Source organism: Pecten maximus, chromosome 12 (assembly GCF_902652985.1).
Source record: "Pecten maximus chromosome 12, xPecMax1.1, whole genome shotgun sequence".
In the NCBI taxonomy this organism is placed as follows: domain Eukaryota; kingdom Metazoa; phylum Mollusca; class Bivalvia; order Pectinida; family Pectinidae; genus Pecten; species Pecten maximus.
In genome coordinates this window covers 7,717,601-7,739,549 of record NC_047026.1, presented here as the reverse complement: position 1 = coordinate 7,739,549, position 21,949 = coordinate 7,717,601, and the positions used below count along the sequence as shown (strand labels likewise).

Below are 21,949 nucleotides of genomic sequence, written 5' to 3'. Positions count from 1 at the left end.
TTTCTCTGAATTCCACTGCCTCATCGATGTCTTTTTTAGTAGCAATTACAATTGTATACCCTGCCTTACGTAAGGTTAGCGTTCTAAAACAATTTGAATATGGTGTTAATTAAAGTTAGTCGATCATTGGACTCTAATATAAACTTTATTTATTTTACAACAACCGCAAAACAAGTTATATAACAGCTGCATCTGGTTAGCATTTGTAGAAAACATTATTAGCCCCTACTGTATATATATACTATATATGTGTGTGTGTGTGTGTGTGTGTGTGTGTGTGTGAAGAATGTTATGATAGTATCAAGGGGATTGCGTTGACAATATTGACAACGAGATAGAAATGAAGCTATCTGATCGCGAGTTATCTCCCCTCTAACTACCACACGTGCAGTAGCCGTCTCGGTCTCGGATCGTTGGGCACCTAAATACGATCGAGTGGAGCTGAAGTACACCAGGTCGTCGGTAATGTATCTAGAATATTCAAATCTTACAGTAACAGTACATTTTATTTCCGACCTGAGACGAACTTATAATCAGTATAGTGTTCACTGTTAATGAATGTTGTCATATTTGCGTCTGTTGGCCACGTTTAGTAGGCCTCTTATTAGGTCTAACTAAGCTTACATTGACCTAGCTAGCCCTAAATTAAAACATACTGTTTTCCGTCCAGCAGGTCGAATGCTGTTAACAGAGACTTAAACTATACGGTTGTGATTCCTACAGTAATGTCACTGTGTATTGTGCTCTAACTATTGTTAATACTTTGAGATAATATTGCCTTTGCGGTTGTTTAGATTTGTCAACACTGAATGAGATTTTAGGGGAGCCGATCGCCCTAACGGATAAATCGCGGCGTGATTTCATCATCAAAATACACCATTCGTGTTATTTTAAAATGTTTAAAGATTTTTTTGTTACTGTTAACTTTTCAATATGCAGTTTGTACCGATTACATTCATAAAAGCCGAAGTTATTAATTAGTTTTCAACTGCAACAAGAATATTTTTATTTGTGAATTACCCCCAAAAGGAGCCCCACAATCAGGGAGGTGTGTCGGGTTAAACCAATCGCAATTCCTTTTGTCAAGAAGTTGAAGGTTAAATAAGGATAATAAAAGAGTAACTATATACTTTGCTATGTAAGGTCCATGTTATTTATACTACACAATTAATCTATTAGATAGAAATGACATGTTTGGATTTTTTCTGTTCAACATGATATTGAATGATGAATCCTGATCAAACATTTATTTTATATCCAACTTCTCAACAATTAATTCTATACTTGTACATGTATAAATTATGATGTAATTTTTCATGAAGTACTTTAAAAATTTCCTTTCACATGACTTTTCTACCAAATGATTGGATAGAAATTTAACAAGGAAGTATATAGCTGAATTATGTAATATTAATAAATTCACTAGATTAACAGATACAATAATAATTGTACGGAAAAGTAAAACTCAAGGTCACAGCAAAGGATTGCTAATTTAAAGCTACATTAAAAGACTAAATTTTGAAGAAAATCAATAATAAAAAAACACCATATGGCAACGTCAAAGTGACAAATCTGGAACAACAGAAATCTGTAATCTATTAATTAGCGGCAATTACAGAAATCAAAGATATTATCTAAGATATAATTCTAAGCAAAGTCAGAACTGGAATTTCAAAAATCTAAAATGGAGAAAGTTATCAGGGAAAGATAAAGATGAAGCTTTTGCAATGCCTTCACCAACAAGTCCTGGGACTCTGATAGAATTTTCAGTATACCCATTTGAAGAAATTGATTGAAATGACAAAACCATTGAAAATCTCTTGTTGAATCCAGAGGGGCTTGACACATTGCTTATGTACCAGAATGAAAAATTAACCTCAGGGTCCCTTTCCTTGAATCTAAATAAAAAAAACCACTAACATTAAATCTATATTTTAAGTAATTTACTTCATCTATATGATATGTTTATGTAGGCAGTGAAAATCTAATATCGGTTGAATTCATATTGAGGGTTGTGGTTGAGAGTCTGATTAGGATTTTGGAAATCGCTAGAAAAAGGAGGGGTAGTTGTGTAAAAGGAACGGATCGATTTGATTTGTACATATAGTGTTTAATAGAGTCTCTCACTTATATAATTAGCTGCATGATTATTTGGCTTAGAAAGTAGAGCAGGGATTATCACGCCGGAGACACTGTGTTTTTCACAGATGGACTGATTTAGTGTATAGAAGTAGTTTTGATATGAATATGATAAAAATAGAGAGGAAATCTTATTTTGACAAGGATTATGATACAGTATATGTAGTACTACAGGACTTGGTCGAGTGACTGCTGGTAACCGTTATATGTAGGTCAATGGGGTTAATATAAAGTGTCCATTAAAAGCTTAAAGTTCTTTGGTTCAAAGTCTTGTCTGTCCTCATTACTTTTACTTTTCTAACTTGTTGACAACAGGGTCTCTGACCAACCCTAACTTGTTCCAATCACTGTCATGTAGTGTTGTTATGATTTATCAGTTTAATTGATGATCATAGTCATTTTACCACTGACTAATTGATCATGATTTTTGTGATCAATCATGGTTTGACTACAACATGGAAATTTTCTAGATTTACAGCTGACTTCAATAATTAATAAATGAACAGTATCATTGCTAAAATGAAATAAAAATGCATTGAAATAACATTTTAAAACATAGCTAGATGTCTTAAAACATATATTCATAACATTTTCCCCTAATTTGGTTAATACTCTGCTTGCAGATATTTCCTTTTCTGTTCATGATCGATCAATAATCAATCATTAATCATTAAGATATGGTGATGATCGATCATGAAATTTATTGTGATACTAAAACACTACTGTCATGCTTGAAAATTTTGGTTGTTTTTAGGGAAAGTTAAATTGTTTCAATCACTGTCCTTCTTGATAAATTTTGCTGTTATTGCAGACAACTTAAGTTCTAGTAAAAATACAAACTCAATTGTTTCAATCTGTCATTCTTGATAAATTTGCTGTTTTTGGAGACAAAGTTTTAGTAAAAAGACAAACATATTTCAATCACTGTCATTCTAGATAAATTTGCTGTTTTTGGAGACAAAGTTGTAATAAAAGTACAAAAGAACAAATCTGTTTTGAGCCTTAACCTTTGATCATGAAACGATGTACACATCAATATAGCGTAAAGCTATTTGTGAAAAAGGTAGAAAAGACAATTTTACAATACCTCAAGTTTACTATTTGTATTTACAACATGGTAATCTGACCTTTAATGACTTTGTCATACAAAATTTGAGAAAGGATACCTTAGTTATGGTGTACAGTTGATATGGGACATTTAAATTTAAATTCTAGCTAGTAGACTACACATACAAGGATAGTTGTGAAACCCAAATAAAAAGATATTTTTAAAAATTCTAATCCCCCTTTGTCCATCGTCTTGCGTTGTGCCGCGTCCATCTGTAAATAATTTACATTTTTGACGTTTTCTCCAAAACCGCTGAACCAAATTCAGTGAATTTATATATGGTCTCAACCCCCAAGGGGCCTGAGGGGTGGGGCCAAAAAGGGTCAAATTAACTAAAACTTCAAAAATCTTCTTCTCTACTCTCAGATATGGTGGAATCAAACACTCTACAAAGATGGAAGGGTCTTAAGGTGCTTTCCTGAAATTATGAATTTCATGACCCAGGGGTCTCACGTTTGCCCCTGTGGAGGGGGTAAACATTACTATAGTTTATATAGAGAAATAAAAAATTTGACTATGATTTGTTGGATTTGTATTCAAATTCTTTCTAACTTTGTTAACATTATCAGCATGGGATGACAGCTCGATGGTATGTACATGTTGACCCTGACTGACCCCTTAGGCGGGGCCAAAAAGGGTCAATTAAATTAACTAAATACTTCAAAACTCAGGTGACCGTTAAGGCCCATGGGCCTCTTGTTTTGTTCAGAATTGATATTCCTCCTACATTTTTTACCTGTTGAAATGATATGGTACCTATTCAATATGTTTAAACTTTGAAGTCTGTAGGTTTCTGTCTAAAATAGAATGACGGTATGATATATCCTGTACAGTTGTCGGGTAATTTGATATCTGGGTCACTTTGTGATACTGTAAGCGTGTACAATTTTGAATACATTGACACAGTTGAACTGATGTGTTGATGGAATATCTATCTCTTAAACTTTTATACATACATGACCGATTTCGATGTGTGACATTTGTAAGTTTTAGATCACCTGAGACAAAGTTACCTCAAGTGACCTATTCTATTCACCCTTTGTCTGTCGTCGTGCGTCGTCTGTCCGTAAACGATTTATACTTTTGATTTCTTCTCAGAAACATTAACCCCTGAACCAATTATAAAAAAAAAAATTGCAGAAACCTTCCCTGGCCAAAGGTCAACCAAAATTGTGAATTATATGGTCCTCACCCCCAGGGGATTGAGGGGCGGGAACCAAAATGGCCAAATTAACTGAAATTTCAAAAATCTTCTACTCAAGACCCAAATAATGTAGAATCAAATACTCTTCATACATGGAAAGGTCATAAGGTGCTTTACCAAAATTGAGAATTCCATGACCCTGGGGTCTTACGTTTGCCCCTGGAAAGGGGATAAACTTTAGTTTATATAAGAAATTGCATTTTTAATATCATTTGTTTTATTTCTACTGAAATTCATTCAAACTTGGTTAATATTATCAGCATTGGCTGACAGTATGATGGTATGTACATGTTGGTCCTGACTGACATATCTATAGTAATGTGATCCGGGTGTTCATTATCATATATATATATAGTTTGTCACTATATGATCATGTCACAGTATCCAGCTGTTTATCGATACAGCATCAAAACGTCCTTTTTAGGAATGTCGGCTTCCTAGATTGGTAACAGCTGTGGATATTCTCTAGTACTAGGTGGGTTGGTGCCATATATGGTGTGTCGGAGGAATGCACACATATATGTATAGACATGTATGCATGGTCATGATCAGGACATCCAGTTAAATGTTGTCTTCCTTTGTCAGTTGTGTTACCGTTAATTGATGTACCTGGTAAAGGGTATTCTGTAGTGAATTATAAACGTAGATATTTTAGCGATAATCTCAAGGCTTTTTCTAAGGGTTTTTTGGGGCTGATAATGGGCCCCATTAATTCCCAATTGAAATTATTTCCAATTTATGTCAAATTCCCAAAATTTGCAGTTTACTCCTGAAAAACTCTTTCCCAGTTCACCAATTTTCTTCCCAAAACGAGGCAAAAAGGCCCCATCCCAAACTTGGAAGAAAAAACCCTGAAACTTATTTTAACACTTTTCGCACTAAAAGCATAATGCTAATTATAAGTTATGATTGTGCTAAATGCACTTTCTATATAAAATAATTTGCACTTTAATTCAGAAATGCTCTTATCTTACCTGTTAGAATTCAGAAATGCCCTAAAATCTTAAGTTATTGATGCAGTGCTAGTGCTTGTGATTCCCATTAATTGATGATTATTTTTGGTTTGTGGGTGATTTTTGCATGATCATTAAATACATAGTGACTGTCCAGTGGGCCAGGTGCAGGGTTAGCACGGGCCTTGAGAAAGTCTTGAATTTCACCTTGGGCCTTGAAAAGCCTTGAATTTCACCTTGAGCCTTGAAAAGCCTTGAAAATTGCTTTACAGCCTTGATAAAGCCTTGAATATTAAGGTTTCATTAGGATAAGTGAAACCCTTGCCAATGATCATTTAGAATAAACTTTGTGTATGCCGTCTCCCATACAGACGTTAAGAATAGCCAGGTCAAGTTGTATTTTGATCAAGTGGATAGTTATAAGTTGCCTTTTTGTTCTCTTGTTCCCTCTCAAGATGACTTAGATGACGGTAAAATGGGCCTTGAATATTTAATTAAGACATTGAAAAAGCCTTGAAAAGGCCTTGAATTTGGTTTGACATAATCCGTATGAACCCTGAAGTGTATTAATTGGATACTGAAATGCTCATTAAATGCAAGTGTATCCTGAGAAAAAGATTTTCTATCAAATGTTAGACCTATATTTGAGTACAGCTTGTAAAAGTTATCTCCCTTATGATCACTGATACAAACAACAGAGCAACGCCGTGAAATATGTAGGGGAGATTACTCCTTTTATATGAAAAAGATACGAAAATCACAGTAATGTGTTGTATGATTTGTATTTCCTTGGAAAGGAATTGTTGTTCTTCCATACTTTTTAGCCCACCATCATCAGATGGTGGGCTGTTCAAATCGCCCTGTGTCCGTGGTCCGTCGTCCGTCCGTCCCTCCGTCCGTCCGGCCGTCCCTCCGTCCGTAAACAATTCTTGTTATCGCTATTTCTCAGAAAGTACCAAAGGGATCTTTCTCAAATTTCATATGTAGGTTCCCCTTGGTGCCTAGTTATGCATATTGCGTTTTGAGACCAATCTGAAAACAACATGGCCGACAGGCAGCCATCTTGGATTTTGACAATTGAAGATTGTTATCGCTATTTCTGAGAAAGTACTGAAGGGATCTTTCTCAAATTTCATATGCAGGTTCCCCTTGGTGCCTAGTTATGCATATTGCGATTTGAGACCAATTGGAAAACAACATGGCCGACAGGCAGCCATCTTGGATTTTGACAATTGAAGTTTGTTATCACTATTTCTGAGAAAGCACTGAATGGATCTTTCTTAAATTTCATATGTAGGTTTCCCTTGGTGCCTAGTTATGCATATTGCGTTTTGAGACCAATCTGAAAACAACATGGCCGACAGGCAGCCATCTTGGATTTTGACAATTGAAGTTTGTTATCGCTATTTCTGAGAAAGTACTGAAGGGATCTTTCTCAAATTTCATATGCAGGTTCCCCTTGGTGCCTAGTTATGCATATTGTGATTTGAGACCAATTGGAAAACAACATGGCCGACAGGCAGCCATCTTAGATTTTGACAATTGAAGTTTGTTATCGCTATTTCTGAGAAAGCACTGAATGGATCTTTCTTAAATTTCATATGTAGGTTTCCCTTGGTGCCTAGTTATGCATATTGCGTTTTGAGACCAATCTGAAAACAACATGGCCGACAGGCAGCCATCTTGGATTTTGACAATTGAAATTTGTTATCGCTATTTCTGAGAAAGTACTGAATGGATCTTTCTGAAATTTCATATGTAGGTTTCCCTTGGTGCCTAGTTATGCATATTACGTTTTGAGACCAATCTGAAAACAACATGGCCGACAGGCAGCCATCTTGGATTTTGACAATTGAAGTTTGTTATCGCTATTTCTGAGAAAGTACTGAAGGGATCTTTCTCAAATTTCATATGCAGGTTCCCCTTGGTGCCTTGTTATGCATATTGCGTTTTGAGACCAATCTGAAAACAACATGGCCGACAGGCAGCCATCTTGGATTTTGACAATTGAAGTTTGTTATCGCTATTTCTGAGAAAGTACTGAATGGATCTTTCTGAAATTTCATATGTAGGTTTCCCTTGGTGCCTAGTTATGCAAATTGCGTTTTGAGACCAATCTGAAAACAACATGGCTGACAGGCAGCCATCTTGGATTTTGACAATTGAAGTTTGTTATCACTATTTCTGAGAAAGTACTGAATGGATCTTTCTCAAATTTCATATGTAGGTTTCCCTTGGTGCCTAGTTATGCATATCGCATTTTGAGACCAATCTGAAAATAACATGGCCGACAGGCAGCCATCTTGGATTTTGACAATTGAAGTTTGTTATCGCTATTTCTGAGAAAGTACTGAAGGGATCTTTCTGAAATTTCATATGTAGGTTTCCCTTGGTGCCTTGTTATGCATATTGCATTTTGAGACCAATCTGAAAATAACATGACCGACAGGCAGCCATCTTGGATTTTGACAATTGAAGTTTGTTATCACTATTTCTGAGAAAGTACTTAATGGATCTTTCTGAAACTTCATATGTAAGTTTCCCTTGGTGCCTAGTTATGCATATTGCCTTTTGAGACCAATCTGAAAATAACATGACCGACAGGCAGCCATCTTGGATTTTGACAATTGAAGTTTGTTATCGTTATTTCTGAGAAAATACTGAAGGGATCTTTCTCAAATTTCATTTTGAGGTTCCCCTTGGTGCCTCATTATGCTTATTGTATTTTGAGATCAATTGGAAAACAATATGGCCGACAGACCGCCATCTTGAATTTTGACAATTAAAGTTTGTTATCTCTATTTCTCAAAGTACTGAATGGATCTTTCTCAAATTTCATAAGTAGGTTCCCCTTGGTCCCTTGTATTGCATTTTTGGACCAGTCTGTCCTGAAAACAACCTGGCAAACAAACAGCCATTATCGTTCAATCTCAGATTTCTTATATAGCTAGGATTCCCTTGTTTGAAAAGTACTGGATGGATGTCTCAATTTGCACAGATTAGTAAAATGAAGGGAAAAGTAGAGAAAAGATCAATCTGACATGGAACCTATGAAGATCATTCAATGGTGGGCGCCAAGATCCCTCTGGGATCTCTTGTTATAATATAATATGATATAATATAATCACATCACAATAAAATATTATGATTTTACTCAATAAATATTTGTTTGCAAAAAAGATTCAAATTTACTTAAAATTTCTACTTGACAACAATAGCTGTAGAACTTTAACATCTACCCTGTCTTTACAGCCTTCAAATTATGGTTTATTTGGGAATATTTAAAGTGATATCAAATTCATTATTTTATCTTGGCAGAAATAACAGTCTCAACATGATGAGTGTGGTTAGTAAGTCAGTTACCATGGCAATGAGGGGTGCCGCTAGAAGAGCCACAATGGCCACAAGTGCTGCTGCCCAAACGGCTAACAGCAAGATCGGTGAAAAGTCAGACGCAGTGTTTGCAAAGGAGCAAAAGTATGGAGCTCATAACTATGGTCCTATTCCAGTGGCCCTGTGTCGTGGAGAAGGTAAGTAACTGACACAGGGGCTTGATTCCAGGATTTTGACTTAATAAAGTTCCTGATATTTATACACATTCTGAGAGTTTATAAAATTAGGGTTATCCAATTTTATAAGGTTTTAGATAAAGTCTATAGATACAGAAATTTTAGTACAAATGTATTATGATTATTAACTATTATATGAAAATCTCCAAACCAAGCCCCTGTGCCTGAAATGCTGGTGAAATGTTTCAATGTCAGTGACTGTTTATAATGGAAGCATTTTACCTGAAACAGGACTGTTAATGTGTTTGCTGTGGACATAATTAATTATAAGTGTTCCTTTGTATTAAAGAATGTGGGATGTGGAGTTTACACATTGTCTGTTACAGGTGTACATGTGTGTGATGTGGAGTTTACACATTGTCTATTACAGGTGTACATGTGTGGGATGTGGAGTTTACACATTGTCTGTTACAGGTGTACATATGTGTGATGTAGAGTTTACACATTGTCTATTACATGTGTGGGATGTGGAGTTTACACATTGTCTATTACAGGTGTACAGGTGTGTGATGTAGAGTTTACACATTGTCTATTACAGGTGTACAGGTGTGTGATGTGGAGTTTACACATTGTCTATTACAGGTGTACATGTGTGGGATGTGGAGTTTACACATTGTCTGTTACAGGTGTACATATGTGTGATGTGGAGTTTACACATTGTCTGTTACAGGTGTACATATGTGGGATGTAGAGTTTACACATTGTCTATTACATGTGTGGGATGTAGAGTTTACACATTGTCTATTACAGGTGTATATGTGTGGGATGTGGAGTTTACACATTGTCTATTACAGGTGTACATGTGTGGGATGTGGAGTTTACACATTGTCTGTTACAGGTGTACATATGTGTGATGTGGAGTTTACACATTGTCTGTTACAGGTGTACATGTGTGGGATGTGGAGTTTACACATTGTCTGTTACAGGTGTACATATGTGTGATGTGGAGTTTACACATTGTCTGTTACAGGTGTACATATGTGGGATGTAGAGTTTACACATTGTCTGTTACAGGTGTACATGTGTGTGATGTGGAGTTTACACATTGTCTATTACAGGTGTATATGTGTGGGATGTGGAGTTTACACATTGTCTATTACAGGTGTGGGATGTGGAGTTTACACATTGTCTGTTACAGGTGTACAGGTGTGTAATGTGGAGTTTACACATTGTCTATTACAGGTGTATATGTGTGGGATGTGGAGTTTACACATTGTCTATTACAGGTGTATATGTGTGTGATGTGGAGTTTACACATTGTCTATTACAGGTGTACAGGTGTGGGATGTGGAGTTTACACATTGTCTATTACAGGTGTATATGTGTGGGATGTGGAGTTTACACATTGTCTGTTACAGGTGTACATGTGTGGGATGTTGAGGGAAATCGTTACTATGACTTTCTCAGCGCATACAGCGCCGTCAACCAGGGTCACTGTCATCCAAAGATCATCCAGGCACTCAAAGACCAGGTCGACGTCCTCACGCTCACCTCTCGAGCATTCTACACCGATGTCCTTGGAGAATACGAGGAGTATATGAACAGTCTCTTTGGATACGATAAAGTACTGCCCATGAATACAGGTACAAATTTGTGATCTCCATAGAAACAAAAAATCAATGGTTTAAATTTTTACCTGATGCAACAAACTAATGGTTTTTACCCTAGATCTCTGTATAGTTTCCATAGATACAACAAACGAATGGTTATTACCTGAGATCTCTTTATAGTCACCATGAATACAACAGACGAATGGTTTTTACCCTAGACCTCTGTTTAGTATCCATAGTTACGACAAATAAACCTCAGAGTTATGATATTTGACATGTTCCAGATACTTGAGAGAAGTGGTATTAATATGGTGTGTAAGTAGCCTTAACTTTACAAACTTCTGAATAGATCAAATGATACATACTTCTGAATAGATCAAATGATACATGCCCTTTGGACCTCTTGTCTTTAGTGGTGACGGTTATGATAAAATACTCACTGTTGATGATGGTTGTTGTAGGTGTGGAGGCAGGAGAGACGGCCTGTAAGCTGGCCAGGAAGTGGGCGTACCAGGTAAAGAAGGTGCCTGCCAACAAGGCGAGGATCATATTTGCGGATGGGAACTTCTGGGGCCGTACCTTGGCAGCCATTTCCAGCTCCACAGATCCATCCAGTTATGATGGCTTTGGCCCCTTCATGCCAGGGTTTGGACTTGTCCCCTACAATGATACAGCAGCTCTGGAGGTGGGCAAACCTTAGTTCCTTTTTCCTGTGATGAATGTTGGGTCAATCAAATATTTGTTTGAAGTTTGAAGGGATTACAACATTTTTTTATTTTTTTTTTTAACTTATTATTATTAATTTATTTTCATTGTCTTTTTTTTTTGCAAGTTTATTCTATCAGCAAATATTTAAAAAAAAAGTAAAGCCCTGGTACTACTACAGTAAACATCTTGTCCCCACTGCTAAACGTATTTAATTTAGGGGCTGTGGTGGCCAAGTGGTTGAGGTGATCAACACTTAATCACTAGCCTTCCACCTTTAGGTTGCGAGTTCAAAACCAACGTGGGGCATTTGCCAGGTACTGACTGTAGGCCAGTGGTTTTTCTCCGGGTACTCCGGCTTTCCTCCACCTCCAAAACCTGGCACGTCCTTAAATGACCCTGGCTGTTAATAGGATGTTAAACAAAAACAAACCAAACAAACCAAAACTTAATTTAACACACTCAAATTTTAATGCAAAACCAATTCAAAACACCAACAGTGATTGCCATAGAACCAACGAAGATAAACTACAATTATCGCAATCATAATTTAGTGATGTGTTTTCAGCGAGAAAAATGTTAGAATAAGATTTCTGCTGAAATATGTACATTTACAGTGAGTTGTACCAGGTACCTCAAACTAATGTGAAAACCACATCACCATTTTACTATAAAGGTAAGGATATGTGTTGTAGGAGGAGTTAAAGGACCCTAACACATGTGCCTTTATGGTGGAGCCGATACAGGGAGAGGCAGGTGTCGTCGTTCCTGACGAAGGCTACCTCACCAAGGTCAGACAACTCTGTGACAAATACAATGTCCTGTGGATAGCTGATGAGGTCCAGACTGGACTTGCTCGGACTGGCAGGTAAGACCTGTTTCAATGTTGAGATTTAAATGATATTTTAGTAAGATATATTTTAGTAGTGTTGATAAATTTCTGTATATGATGTTGGGTGACCAGAGGAGTACGCCCTGACATTGTGTTGTTTTGGTTCTGTTGTTTATAGGCGACTGTGTGTGGATCACGAGAATGTACGCCCGGACATTGTGTTGTTTTTGTTATGTTGTTTATAGGCGACTGTGTGTGGATCACGAGAATGTACGCCCGGACATTGTGCTGCTTGGTAAAGCTTTATCTGGTGGAGTCCTACCGGTAAGAAATTTTTTTTATTTTACAATGATTGTGAAACCAGATAGATATATTTTTGTCAAATTTTGGTTTCCAGATGATAACTTCAGAAAGGAATGATGGATTTGGTTGAAACTTCATACATTGTTAGCTTTTGATGTTATGCAGAATGAGTTTCAGTTTGGGGTCAAAAGGTCAACTGCAAAGGTCAAGTTTGAGTTTCAGGGTATTTGGGTCAAGGTTACAATTTTTAGCGGGGCCAGTAGTGGACTTGTATTGTGTTAACAATACCCATTAGTCTTGTTTTTAGCTTATATTCTGTGAATTAAGCCATCCACTCTAGTCATATCTTTGGAAATGATTTGTAAATATTGGTGTATCGAATTTTACTGTAGGTGTCAGCTGTTTTGGCTGATGATCCTGTTATGTTGACGATCCAGCCCGGAGAACATGGCTCCACGTACGGAGGAAACCCTCTCGCCTGTAAGGTGGCCCTAGCAGCACTCCAGGTAGGTCGGCTATAGAGGACAGTTTACGTATTATAAAACAGGAATTGTTTGTGTTTAATTTATTTCGTAGTTTGGAGATTTAGAATTATGTCATTGTGATTTGCCAAATAATATAACAATAATACATACCACAATATTTGTTGATTTTATAGTTGTAGTGAATTCAGTTTAGATTCATATAGTGAGGTCAGCACCTTTGATGTTTTTAGTACCTCTCGGAACACCTTTTCTTTCATCTTCCTTTTGTATATTGTTATATGAGTGTTCCGAATAAAAAACAGAATGTGAGCAGCCATTGATGGAGTTGAGTGGTCTATGTATGCAGTACGAGAATTTGGGCGATATATTACAATAGTTAACAATAGTTAACAACAAAAGCTTATTTACACAACAAATGTCCCTTGTTATACAGTATATCACCTGTTGAAGTCATTGTCATACTTGAGAGCGAGACTTTCCTTTTATATTATACTTAAGGAAAGAGGAAAGATAAATATGATTTTGAGAAATGAAGGCCGGGGTAATCAATGAGTATGTGTTGAAGTCAATGGTCGCAGTTGGACCAAGCAATCTGTTCAGTGAAAAGTGGGTATTTGTGCAATGCAAAGTCTAGTATATGGGGTTTTACCGTTTATGTAAAAATAGTACAAAGTTTAGGTCACCATACCAGCTCAAACTAAGGATAGAATGTCTGCTTATTTTTTTTTTTTTTTTATTGTTTTACTCATCTGCTGATAAAGAAATTAATTCTTTTTCTGTAAGCTTTCTTTAAATTTTGTTTGCTGTGCTCTAAACCAATGTAGTTCCATTCCCAATGCAGTTGTAATGGAAGAGAGTTATTCCCCTTTTATTGTTTGTTTGTAGACAAGATTTTGTCCAGTTTTGTATTTGGTTATATTTTTCTCCGTGTCTATTTATAGCTATTACCATTGAATGTACCCTCTAAGAGTTATATCCCCTTTTTGCGAAAATGCTATAAAATGTTGTAATTATGGATTATGAAATGAGCTAGTAGTACTTTATGTGGACATAATGCTTTGTTATCACGCGCAGTCAGTTAGAGACCCACGCGCAGTCAGTTAGAGACCCAGCCGTTTAACCCCGGTTGAAGACATGAGGTGCTAGGTTCAATGCTCCCTATCCAAGACAGTTTGTCTTTCTCAGGAAGCTGAGAAACAGACCAGTCAGAGCCATCATGGTTGTGTCCTTGGGTAAGACACTTTACCCTAATTACTCTGGATGGTATATGACTTGCCTCCTGTATGTTGTTCAGTGAGTTAGTCACCAACTACTACAAGAAGACCCCACCTCAAAATGACCCTGACTGTTCATGGGGCAATAAACCCAGCAAAACAAACAAACATTATTGTCACTATCAATTATCTTAAACTTTGATCCTGTTCTTTTCTTTAATCAACCTTCTCTGTCCTGAACAATTCATGTTATTCCTCTGTCTTGAGAAGAACTGGAAATTTCATACGTAGGTTTCCCTTGGTCCCCGGTTGTGCATGATCAATTTGAGACTGGACAAGGGAGATAATAAAATGGTTAACTAGATACCATGTTGGGTTTGATCAGCTTTTATTATACAAACGTGTGTTAATCTCTCTGTAGGTATTGGAGGAGGAAAAGCTGGCTGAGAAGGCAGATCGTCTGGGACAAATTCTCCGTAAGGAACTAATGGAGCTTCCAAAGGATTTGGTCAAAACAGTGAGAGGAAAGGGCCTTCTCAACGCCATAGTCATCAATGAAAGTGAGTCAATTTAATATCCAGGTCAAGCAAGACCAGTTGATGCTGACAAGACCTCGGCTGTATATCTAAACAATAAATTTTGGTTTTTACAGCATTACTTTTCAAAATATTTTAATTTCAAATCTTGGGCTATTTCGTAACTACAGTGCATTCCACTTAATCGGGTAACGCTTAATCGGGTATTTCGTTTAATTGGGTAAAATTTTAAAAACCAAAACCATTTTCTCTTAAATCATGTTAAAAAAATTCGTTTAATTGGGTTGGAAAAGTCGTATTTTTCGGTTATTCGAATAGAACAATCGGGACAAAAAATAGAAATGCTCCGATTTTCACGAAAGTCATCGCGTATTTCTTTAAGTTTTAGACATTTATCAACAAATAGTGTAATTTTGATGGTTCAAATGTCAAAAAACAGTTAAATATTACCTTAAACGGTAATGTTATGTCGGGGTTTTGTCATGTTCAGAACTGTGTTGTTGTTGATTCTGCCTCGTGTGGTTTTTCCCCAACAGGAAGTCGACTAAGAATTGTGGGTAAAATTAAATGTTATTTTTAGAGTCAGCAGCAGGCAAAACGTAATGGGGTTTTAAAAGCAAAATTAAGCGACTAGACAATTAAACTTTTACGTCTGGGATGTAAAATCTTCGAAGCAAAAACCAAAACAATAGGTTTTTACCTGGGTCTGATATTGCTACAGATCGATTGATATCACCGCTTACTGTATGTGGCGAATCCAAAGTGAGGGGTTCGCCACGGGGAAATGTACATGTAGTAATATTTTAATTTGGTTGATACCAGCCTTGGAAATTACTTAATTGACTGATTTTGACTATCTCTTTAATTTGGACTTATCTCATGATGAGTACGTAAATATAAGTATGATTAATATATAGAAATGAAAGTAAAACATTCTAAGAAACACCTCATTTATTTGTTCTTACCCTGTAGTATTACCTGAGATTTTGAATATAGAAATCTTACTTTTTAATTTAATGATCTCTGTTGAAGGCTTAAAGACATTGATTCCCTTATAAGACAATGATAAAAAATGCATTTCTGGATTAATTCCAATAAGTAACTGAGACAGTATTTTGTCTCAATGGAGTGATAGTCCCATACATTGTATGTAAATTACACAGGTAAATTACCCAGGTAGATTTTCAGATTAGAGGTTGGATTATTTTTACGAATGAATTTATGTTACATTTAAATTTTCTTCCCCAGAGCATGACGCTATGGATGTTTGTCTGCGTTTCCGGGACAGAGGCCTCCTTGCCAAGCCTACCCATGGTGACATCATCAGATTTGCCCCGCCCCTTATCATGAGTGATGATCAGATGCAGGACTGTATCGGCATCATCAAGAAAACCATCATGGAATTTGCATAAGAATCATCACTGAATTCCACTGTGTTTATAGTCAAGGGACATAACTCTTAATTGGTGGTCACTGTTTCATTTTTAACTGTAATTTACAATGCTTCTTTCTATTCAGCATCTATAGCTTGAGAATCGAGATTGATGTGAAATATCTGCCTTCTACTCTTCAGTCATGCCAATTTACTTGTCAGTTTTACATTTTAAATTTTAAGTGAGGTAGAAAATGTTTTTTGAAAACAATAAGTCATGATAGCCTGTACATGATACTCTTTATGATAAACACTAGTGATACCCCTTAGCAAAAAGAAATGGTCCAAAAATCATTGAAACACCATTATAATGCCATTGAAAGACCATTTTTGTTCAGAAATCCATTGAAACGCCATTTAATTCATTAGATTTCAATGGTTATATGACCATTAAAATACCATTTTTCAGATCAATGGTCTTTCAATGGTACAAAAAAATGGTTTACTCACAGGTGAACCATTTAAATGCCATTGAAATACCATTGACTTTGTTTGACCATTATTTTCATCCATGCTCTAGAAAGAAAAGCTTTGGCTCAACCATTTCTGACCATTTTTTTGAGAAATGAAAAATAATGGCCACAGATCTAGACTTTCATATTCACCTGCACTGGAGAATTACTACCAGTATATATTTTGGATATATAAATTCTGAGTTCTACAGAATGATACTACCTTTTATTATTATAGTATAAAAGTACATTTGCATAATTAATGTAAACAATATGCAATGCAAATACATGCATGTCAATTGTCTTTACACAATAAAATAAATGTATAGAAGTAAAGTACTATATTTTTGAAGTTTCAACTTCAAATTCTGTAGAAGTTATACCCCTATACAACATTACATGTAAACTGGAATTATATGAACTTGATTCTAGTCACGGTCATACCTATTTGGAGGAGGACATACAAAGAAATCACCAGTTATTCCCACAAAATTGTTGATATTAGTTATGCACTTCAATGGGATGGCAATGCAACTTTTCCTAAATTCTATTTTCCAAACACTGCCAACAGACTTGACTTTTTTCATCGGTTCAACAAGTGCGAGGTTGATTTTATTACCGGTCTTATCATTTGACTCCATGAAATACACCACAGATCCAAATTTGTAGTCATTCTCATGAAAAAATGTTATAACATGCTGCTGTCTTTTTACAAGGTTTTTGTACAATTTCCCATATACATAAAACCCCTTCTTATACATATTGATATTATAATACTTTGAAACATTCCTAGTACACTGTACTCCATAATTAGAAATGGCAGCAAATTCATCATCACTTAGTTCCCCATTGAATAAATTCCCTACTCTGACTATACCATCTTCAATTTCATGTTTATGAATTCTTCTTGAAGCTATACTGTCAGATAACTCATGATACAGCTCAAAAACATAATCACAATCATCTATTCCCTTAAAGTATCTGTCATACATTATAGGAATGGCCTTTACAAGTCCAATAATATTTACGAGCTGGTTTTCAACACCTTGTGTACCGTGTACATGTTTGATTATGTACCCATTAAGGTCCTCAAAAATAAAACAATTGTTCACAAACAGAGGTCCTGTGTGCCTAACACAATCAACCAAATGAATCAATTGATGAAGATTCAGAGTCGTATACCTTGCTTCATACAACCTTTCAAAATTCTCTACAAAAAGAAGAAGAGCTCCCTCAGCAGTTGCAATGTCTACCGGGGATATGTTTTCCATGGACAACAAAAAGATTGCCCGAGCAAGTAAACAAAAGTGTACAAAGTATTCCTTTCTCAAGATTTTGCTCATCACTGGTATACCCCAATAAAGTAAAAAGTTACGAAATTCTGATGATTTCCAGTGAGCGATGTCATCTATCAGCCGTGGGACCCTGGTTACAAATAGTGTCGGACGAATTTCTGACAAGAATTTGTTAACAGTTTGTTTCGCATGATATACAGAGTACGGTTTACTCTTATTCGAGGCACCAAACCACAAGTTCATGAGTTGCTTGGTAGTTCCAAGGCAAATACCATGCATGTAGTCAATCACACAACTATATACTGCATTGAAATATGTCAGATACAGAAACCAGAAAGGTCCTTTATGTCCGTGAACTGTGAACTTTTTCACACCATTTTCCACATTGGTTTGAACCTTTGTCAAATCTTCAAGAATACTTTCCTTTGTTCTTGGAATTCCTTTTGGATTGCTACTATTGTATGGAAAAATATGAACTATTCCACCAGTATCAAGTTTAAGTGTTTCACCTTTATGTAAACAAAACCAGCAACTGAAATCCCCATTGTACTGATTTACATTGTATACCATAGCTCGGGCAGGCAAGTCACATGTACACGTAAGCAAGAAGCATTTACACAAGAATGAATTTCCATCACAGTCTTCAAATGTTTCCCCTTCAGTTTCCAAATGTTTCAATTCTGAATAAAGGGGTTGAAGAAAAGACCACATCTGAGGCTTTTTGGATGAAATCCAAACACCATAGAACACTGAATTCTGTCGATGTTTCCGTTTTGCGATGGGAAGTTCATTAATAAGCATGTACACAGGCCACATGCTTACATTTGAAGATTTGAACAGAGGGGCACCATCCGTATTTAGTGAAAATGACAAATTATTTTCTTCTTGCAGAATGCCGTTTTCGAAAAGATTTTTGTATAATTGTCCATCATACACATCTTTAAGATTACCATTTTTATTGTTCTTAATGTGTTGGAATCTGTGATTTCTAACGTCATTCACAAAGTCTTGAGTTTTCCATAGAGCCCTCAGTTGTGATATAAGCTTTAAATGTACAAAATATGCAACTCCTCCGGACTTTGTGAGATCCTTTCTGCACGATATACACACTTTGTCATTTTTCTCAACCTTTGAGTAACAGCTACTACAATAATAATGCAAGGTGGGAAACATGTCTTCTGTGAATTTCTTTATGAATTTTCTCAAGTGATACAAGCTACGGAATAAACTGTGTCCTTGTGGAAGCACAGCAGCGAATATTTTCAACATGTATGCTGCTGCTTCATCAGGTAACCGGAAACGAATCAAGAAACAACATATTAGAAGTACCAATAGCCCGAGACTGTACGGGGAGTCTGGAAATAACTTGCTTGATCCAGTTGATTCATCATTTGCAGGGTTTTTAGATTCTTCACTGTCTGTAAATATTTCTGTAATTTGCCGCAGGACCTCAACCCTTTCCTCAAGAATTACAGCCGTCTGTTCATCATTCACAAGATTTTCTTGGTTTCGCAGCTGATTATCATGTAACATTTGGTCTATCAAATCATCAATATCATCATCCAAATCTTTGTCCTCCATCTTGGAGAAAAAAGTATCCATAGCCTCATGTGTCAGAGAGTCTTGTACATCACTGTTAGCTCCTGCTGGTTTCTGAGGTGTGTTCTTGAGGACATTTTCATGTTCAACAAATATATTCTCATCCGTAACACGACATCGTTCATCATGATCATCAGCTGATGATATTTCATCATCATCATCATCATCATCATCTGTTTGTGTTAATTGTTTGTCATCAACGGTTGTAACACATCCCTGATTATCATCCTGTACTGTTTGTTCAGCTGACAGATGTGATGCAATTGGGGAAACAATGTTGATAGTTGACTGAAGTCTGTGGTCCTCTTTTACAACCAAGTTCATGCACTGAAAATCCTTGTCCTCATCAGACCCCTGAAATGATTATGAAACAAAAATGATAAGACTGTCTAATACAAAGTTGTTCCATTCCCTTTCTTGTTATTAATTTTACCAATACAGTGATTTAATTGCCAATTTTTTGTCACACATAATTCTTTCTTATTTTGCTTTATTTTCTTTGTGTTTCAAACTTTATGAATTTCCCCAACTTTTTTATGGACAGTTTCTTACAGCTTTTCCAGTTTGACCAGGTGCATAATAATTTAATTAATAGGCCTATTATGAAAAGAATATAACTTGGGATATTTATGTACCAAATTGTCTACGATTGTCAAAATCCTTCTAAAATCTAGTACCGAATTCAGGAAACAATTTTGAAAATAAAGTAGGAAATACAAAGAAATATAGCAAAAAACAAACCCCTAAAACGTTAAAGACTCAGCATGGCACTATGTACCGCTAATAATTAATTAATTAACCGCGTGTGTAAGCTTATGCTTTTCATACTATAAAAAAGTCTAAGAATTCCTACGCCTAACGATGCATTTCGGCACGAGCGAGTATGTACGCATTACGTCTAACATACGACGAAAAAATTGGTTAGAAAATCAAACTACATGAAGAAAATGCTTGATCAGGGGTAAGTTAAATGACGGATAGGAAAATATGACAATCTCAAAAACATTTGATGTTCTGAGTTAGATTCTAGCGCAGTGAACATGGGGGCGATCTTACCTTTTTAGAACCATAAGGTCCTCTCTTGCGTTTCTTACTAGTTGACGCGTACGGTTGATCCATTTTCTCCCTGCATACACTCTTCCTACCGTCGTAGTTTGGCTTGGTTTTACCATTCCATTATATTGGCAATGGGAATTACTTAGTTGACAATGCAACCACATGTATCCTGACTCAATCTTGATCGCCTCAGCGCTTGATGTGCATAGCATAAAAACAGGTTTCCGTGACTCTGTAGTTTCTTTTGGGAGGGAAATATTACAATGTATAAATTTTCTTTCAAAATAAATTAAACCTATTTAAAAAATGATAAAGAAATATAAATTGCGGTGCTATTAAAGCATTAAGGAAAAAAATAATTTCACAAAATTGACCACGATCGTGTCCGGTACTGTACTCAAGCATATCTGCTGCACTGATGCTGCGATTGCGCCAAAACCAAATTTGAGCAAGATGGCGACACAAGAAGATTACCTTGTTGTATACTTTACGGCAGATAGAGCTCTGCAAATTGTCAACCGCAAAAAACAAACTGTAAGATGCATAGACGAAGCAACAAGTACAGTCTCCGTAGATTATCCAACGGAGGAAATTAATGAAGACGGAACAGTATCGATAAGGGACGAACCGTATGAAGGCTCAACTGTTTTCTCTGGAAGTAAGTTTAAAATAAAATCCATGCAGTATTTTACGATTAAGTAAGGTTCATTTCTCTTTGTTTAAATTTTATTTTAGACAATGTTATTACGTTAATCAATATTTTTTGGTTTCAATACTGAACATTAATATTAGGCGCCGTGTATTGATACATGTACGATCGCGATCGGGCACCTGTATAGGTCGCGATCGAGATAATCTACATTGATGATTGACGAGCCAAAATTGATGCAACTTTTGACTTTCTGTATTTCACGCATTTTCATATTTTTTCCCTTGAATTTTTGGCTTCATGTAAATTTGTATATGTAGAGTATATAAACTAATTGCCTATGGATGCACGACTGCTGTTATATATATCGAGCTCGAGCCATATTTTTTATATACTGTGCGAGTTATTGTGAATGTTTAAACCATTTAATGTATTCGTATCCATTTCCTTTTTTTAAGACTTCGAATTATTTATAAATGTTTTGATTTCTTTTCATCAGGTGCAACATCTGCTCGGGCATTTATGAATTTCACCAAGAGCGAAGGCATAAACCTGACAGATGAAGGAGTTGTTGAGACACTTTTGTCCCTGGCAAAGGAGAGAAAGCAATCAGGAAAAAGAGGAGCCGCGACCAAGCTTAAAAGACTACTGCAGGCAAGTGATGAAATACAGCACCATACATCACAGCCAGAACAAAAAAAGGACAGAAGTGATTCTATAGCAGGTGACCATGAATATGAAAAGAAAAGTGCTAAAAAAAAGAGGAAAACGTGTACACCCCTACCTGTTAAATCGAAAGAACCAAAATTACTAGACATCATAAAACTTAATGAAATGTCTGCATTTGCCAATGTAGCTAGTGAGCCCG

General features: G+C 36.1%; 2 protein-coding genes across 2 annotated transcripts; one reads left to right on the top strand and one right to left on the bottom strand.

Moving 5' to 3' along the window:
• Nucleotides 1-369: 369 nt before the first annotated feature.
• Nucleotides 370-16,286, top strand: LOC117338768 (ornithine aminotransferase, mitochondrial-like). The gene is made up of 9 exons (XM_033900093.1): nt 370-462; nt 8,723-8,934; nt 10,332-10,556; nt 10,985-11,208; nt 11,924-12,096; nt 12,306-12,384; nt 12,756-12,869; nt 14,484-14,622; nt 15,847-16,286. The coding sequence occupies exons 2-9, from the start codon at nt 8,739-8,741 to the stop codon at nt 16,008-16,010; spliced, it is 1,314 nt and encodes a 437-aa protein (XP_033755984.1). The 5' UTR covers nt 370-462; nt 8,723-8,738; the 3' UTR covers nt 16,011-16,286.
• A 407-nt stretch (nt 16,287-16,693) lies between these two features.
• LOC117338767 lies at nt 16,694-20,545 on the bottom strand. Its single transcript, XM_033900092.1, has 2 exons — nt 20,433-20,545; nt 16,694-19,730 (listed from the first exon to the last, which is right to left on the bottom strand). Exons 1-2 carry the CDS (start codon nt 20,493-20,495, stop codon nt 16,911-16,913), a joined length of 2,883 nt encoding a protein of 960 aa, XP_033755983.1. The 5' UTR covers nt 20,496-20,545; the 3' UTR covers nt 16,694-16,910.
• Between the last annotated feature and the right edge of the window lie 1,404 nt (nt 20,546-21,949).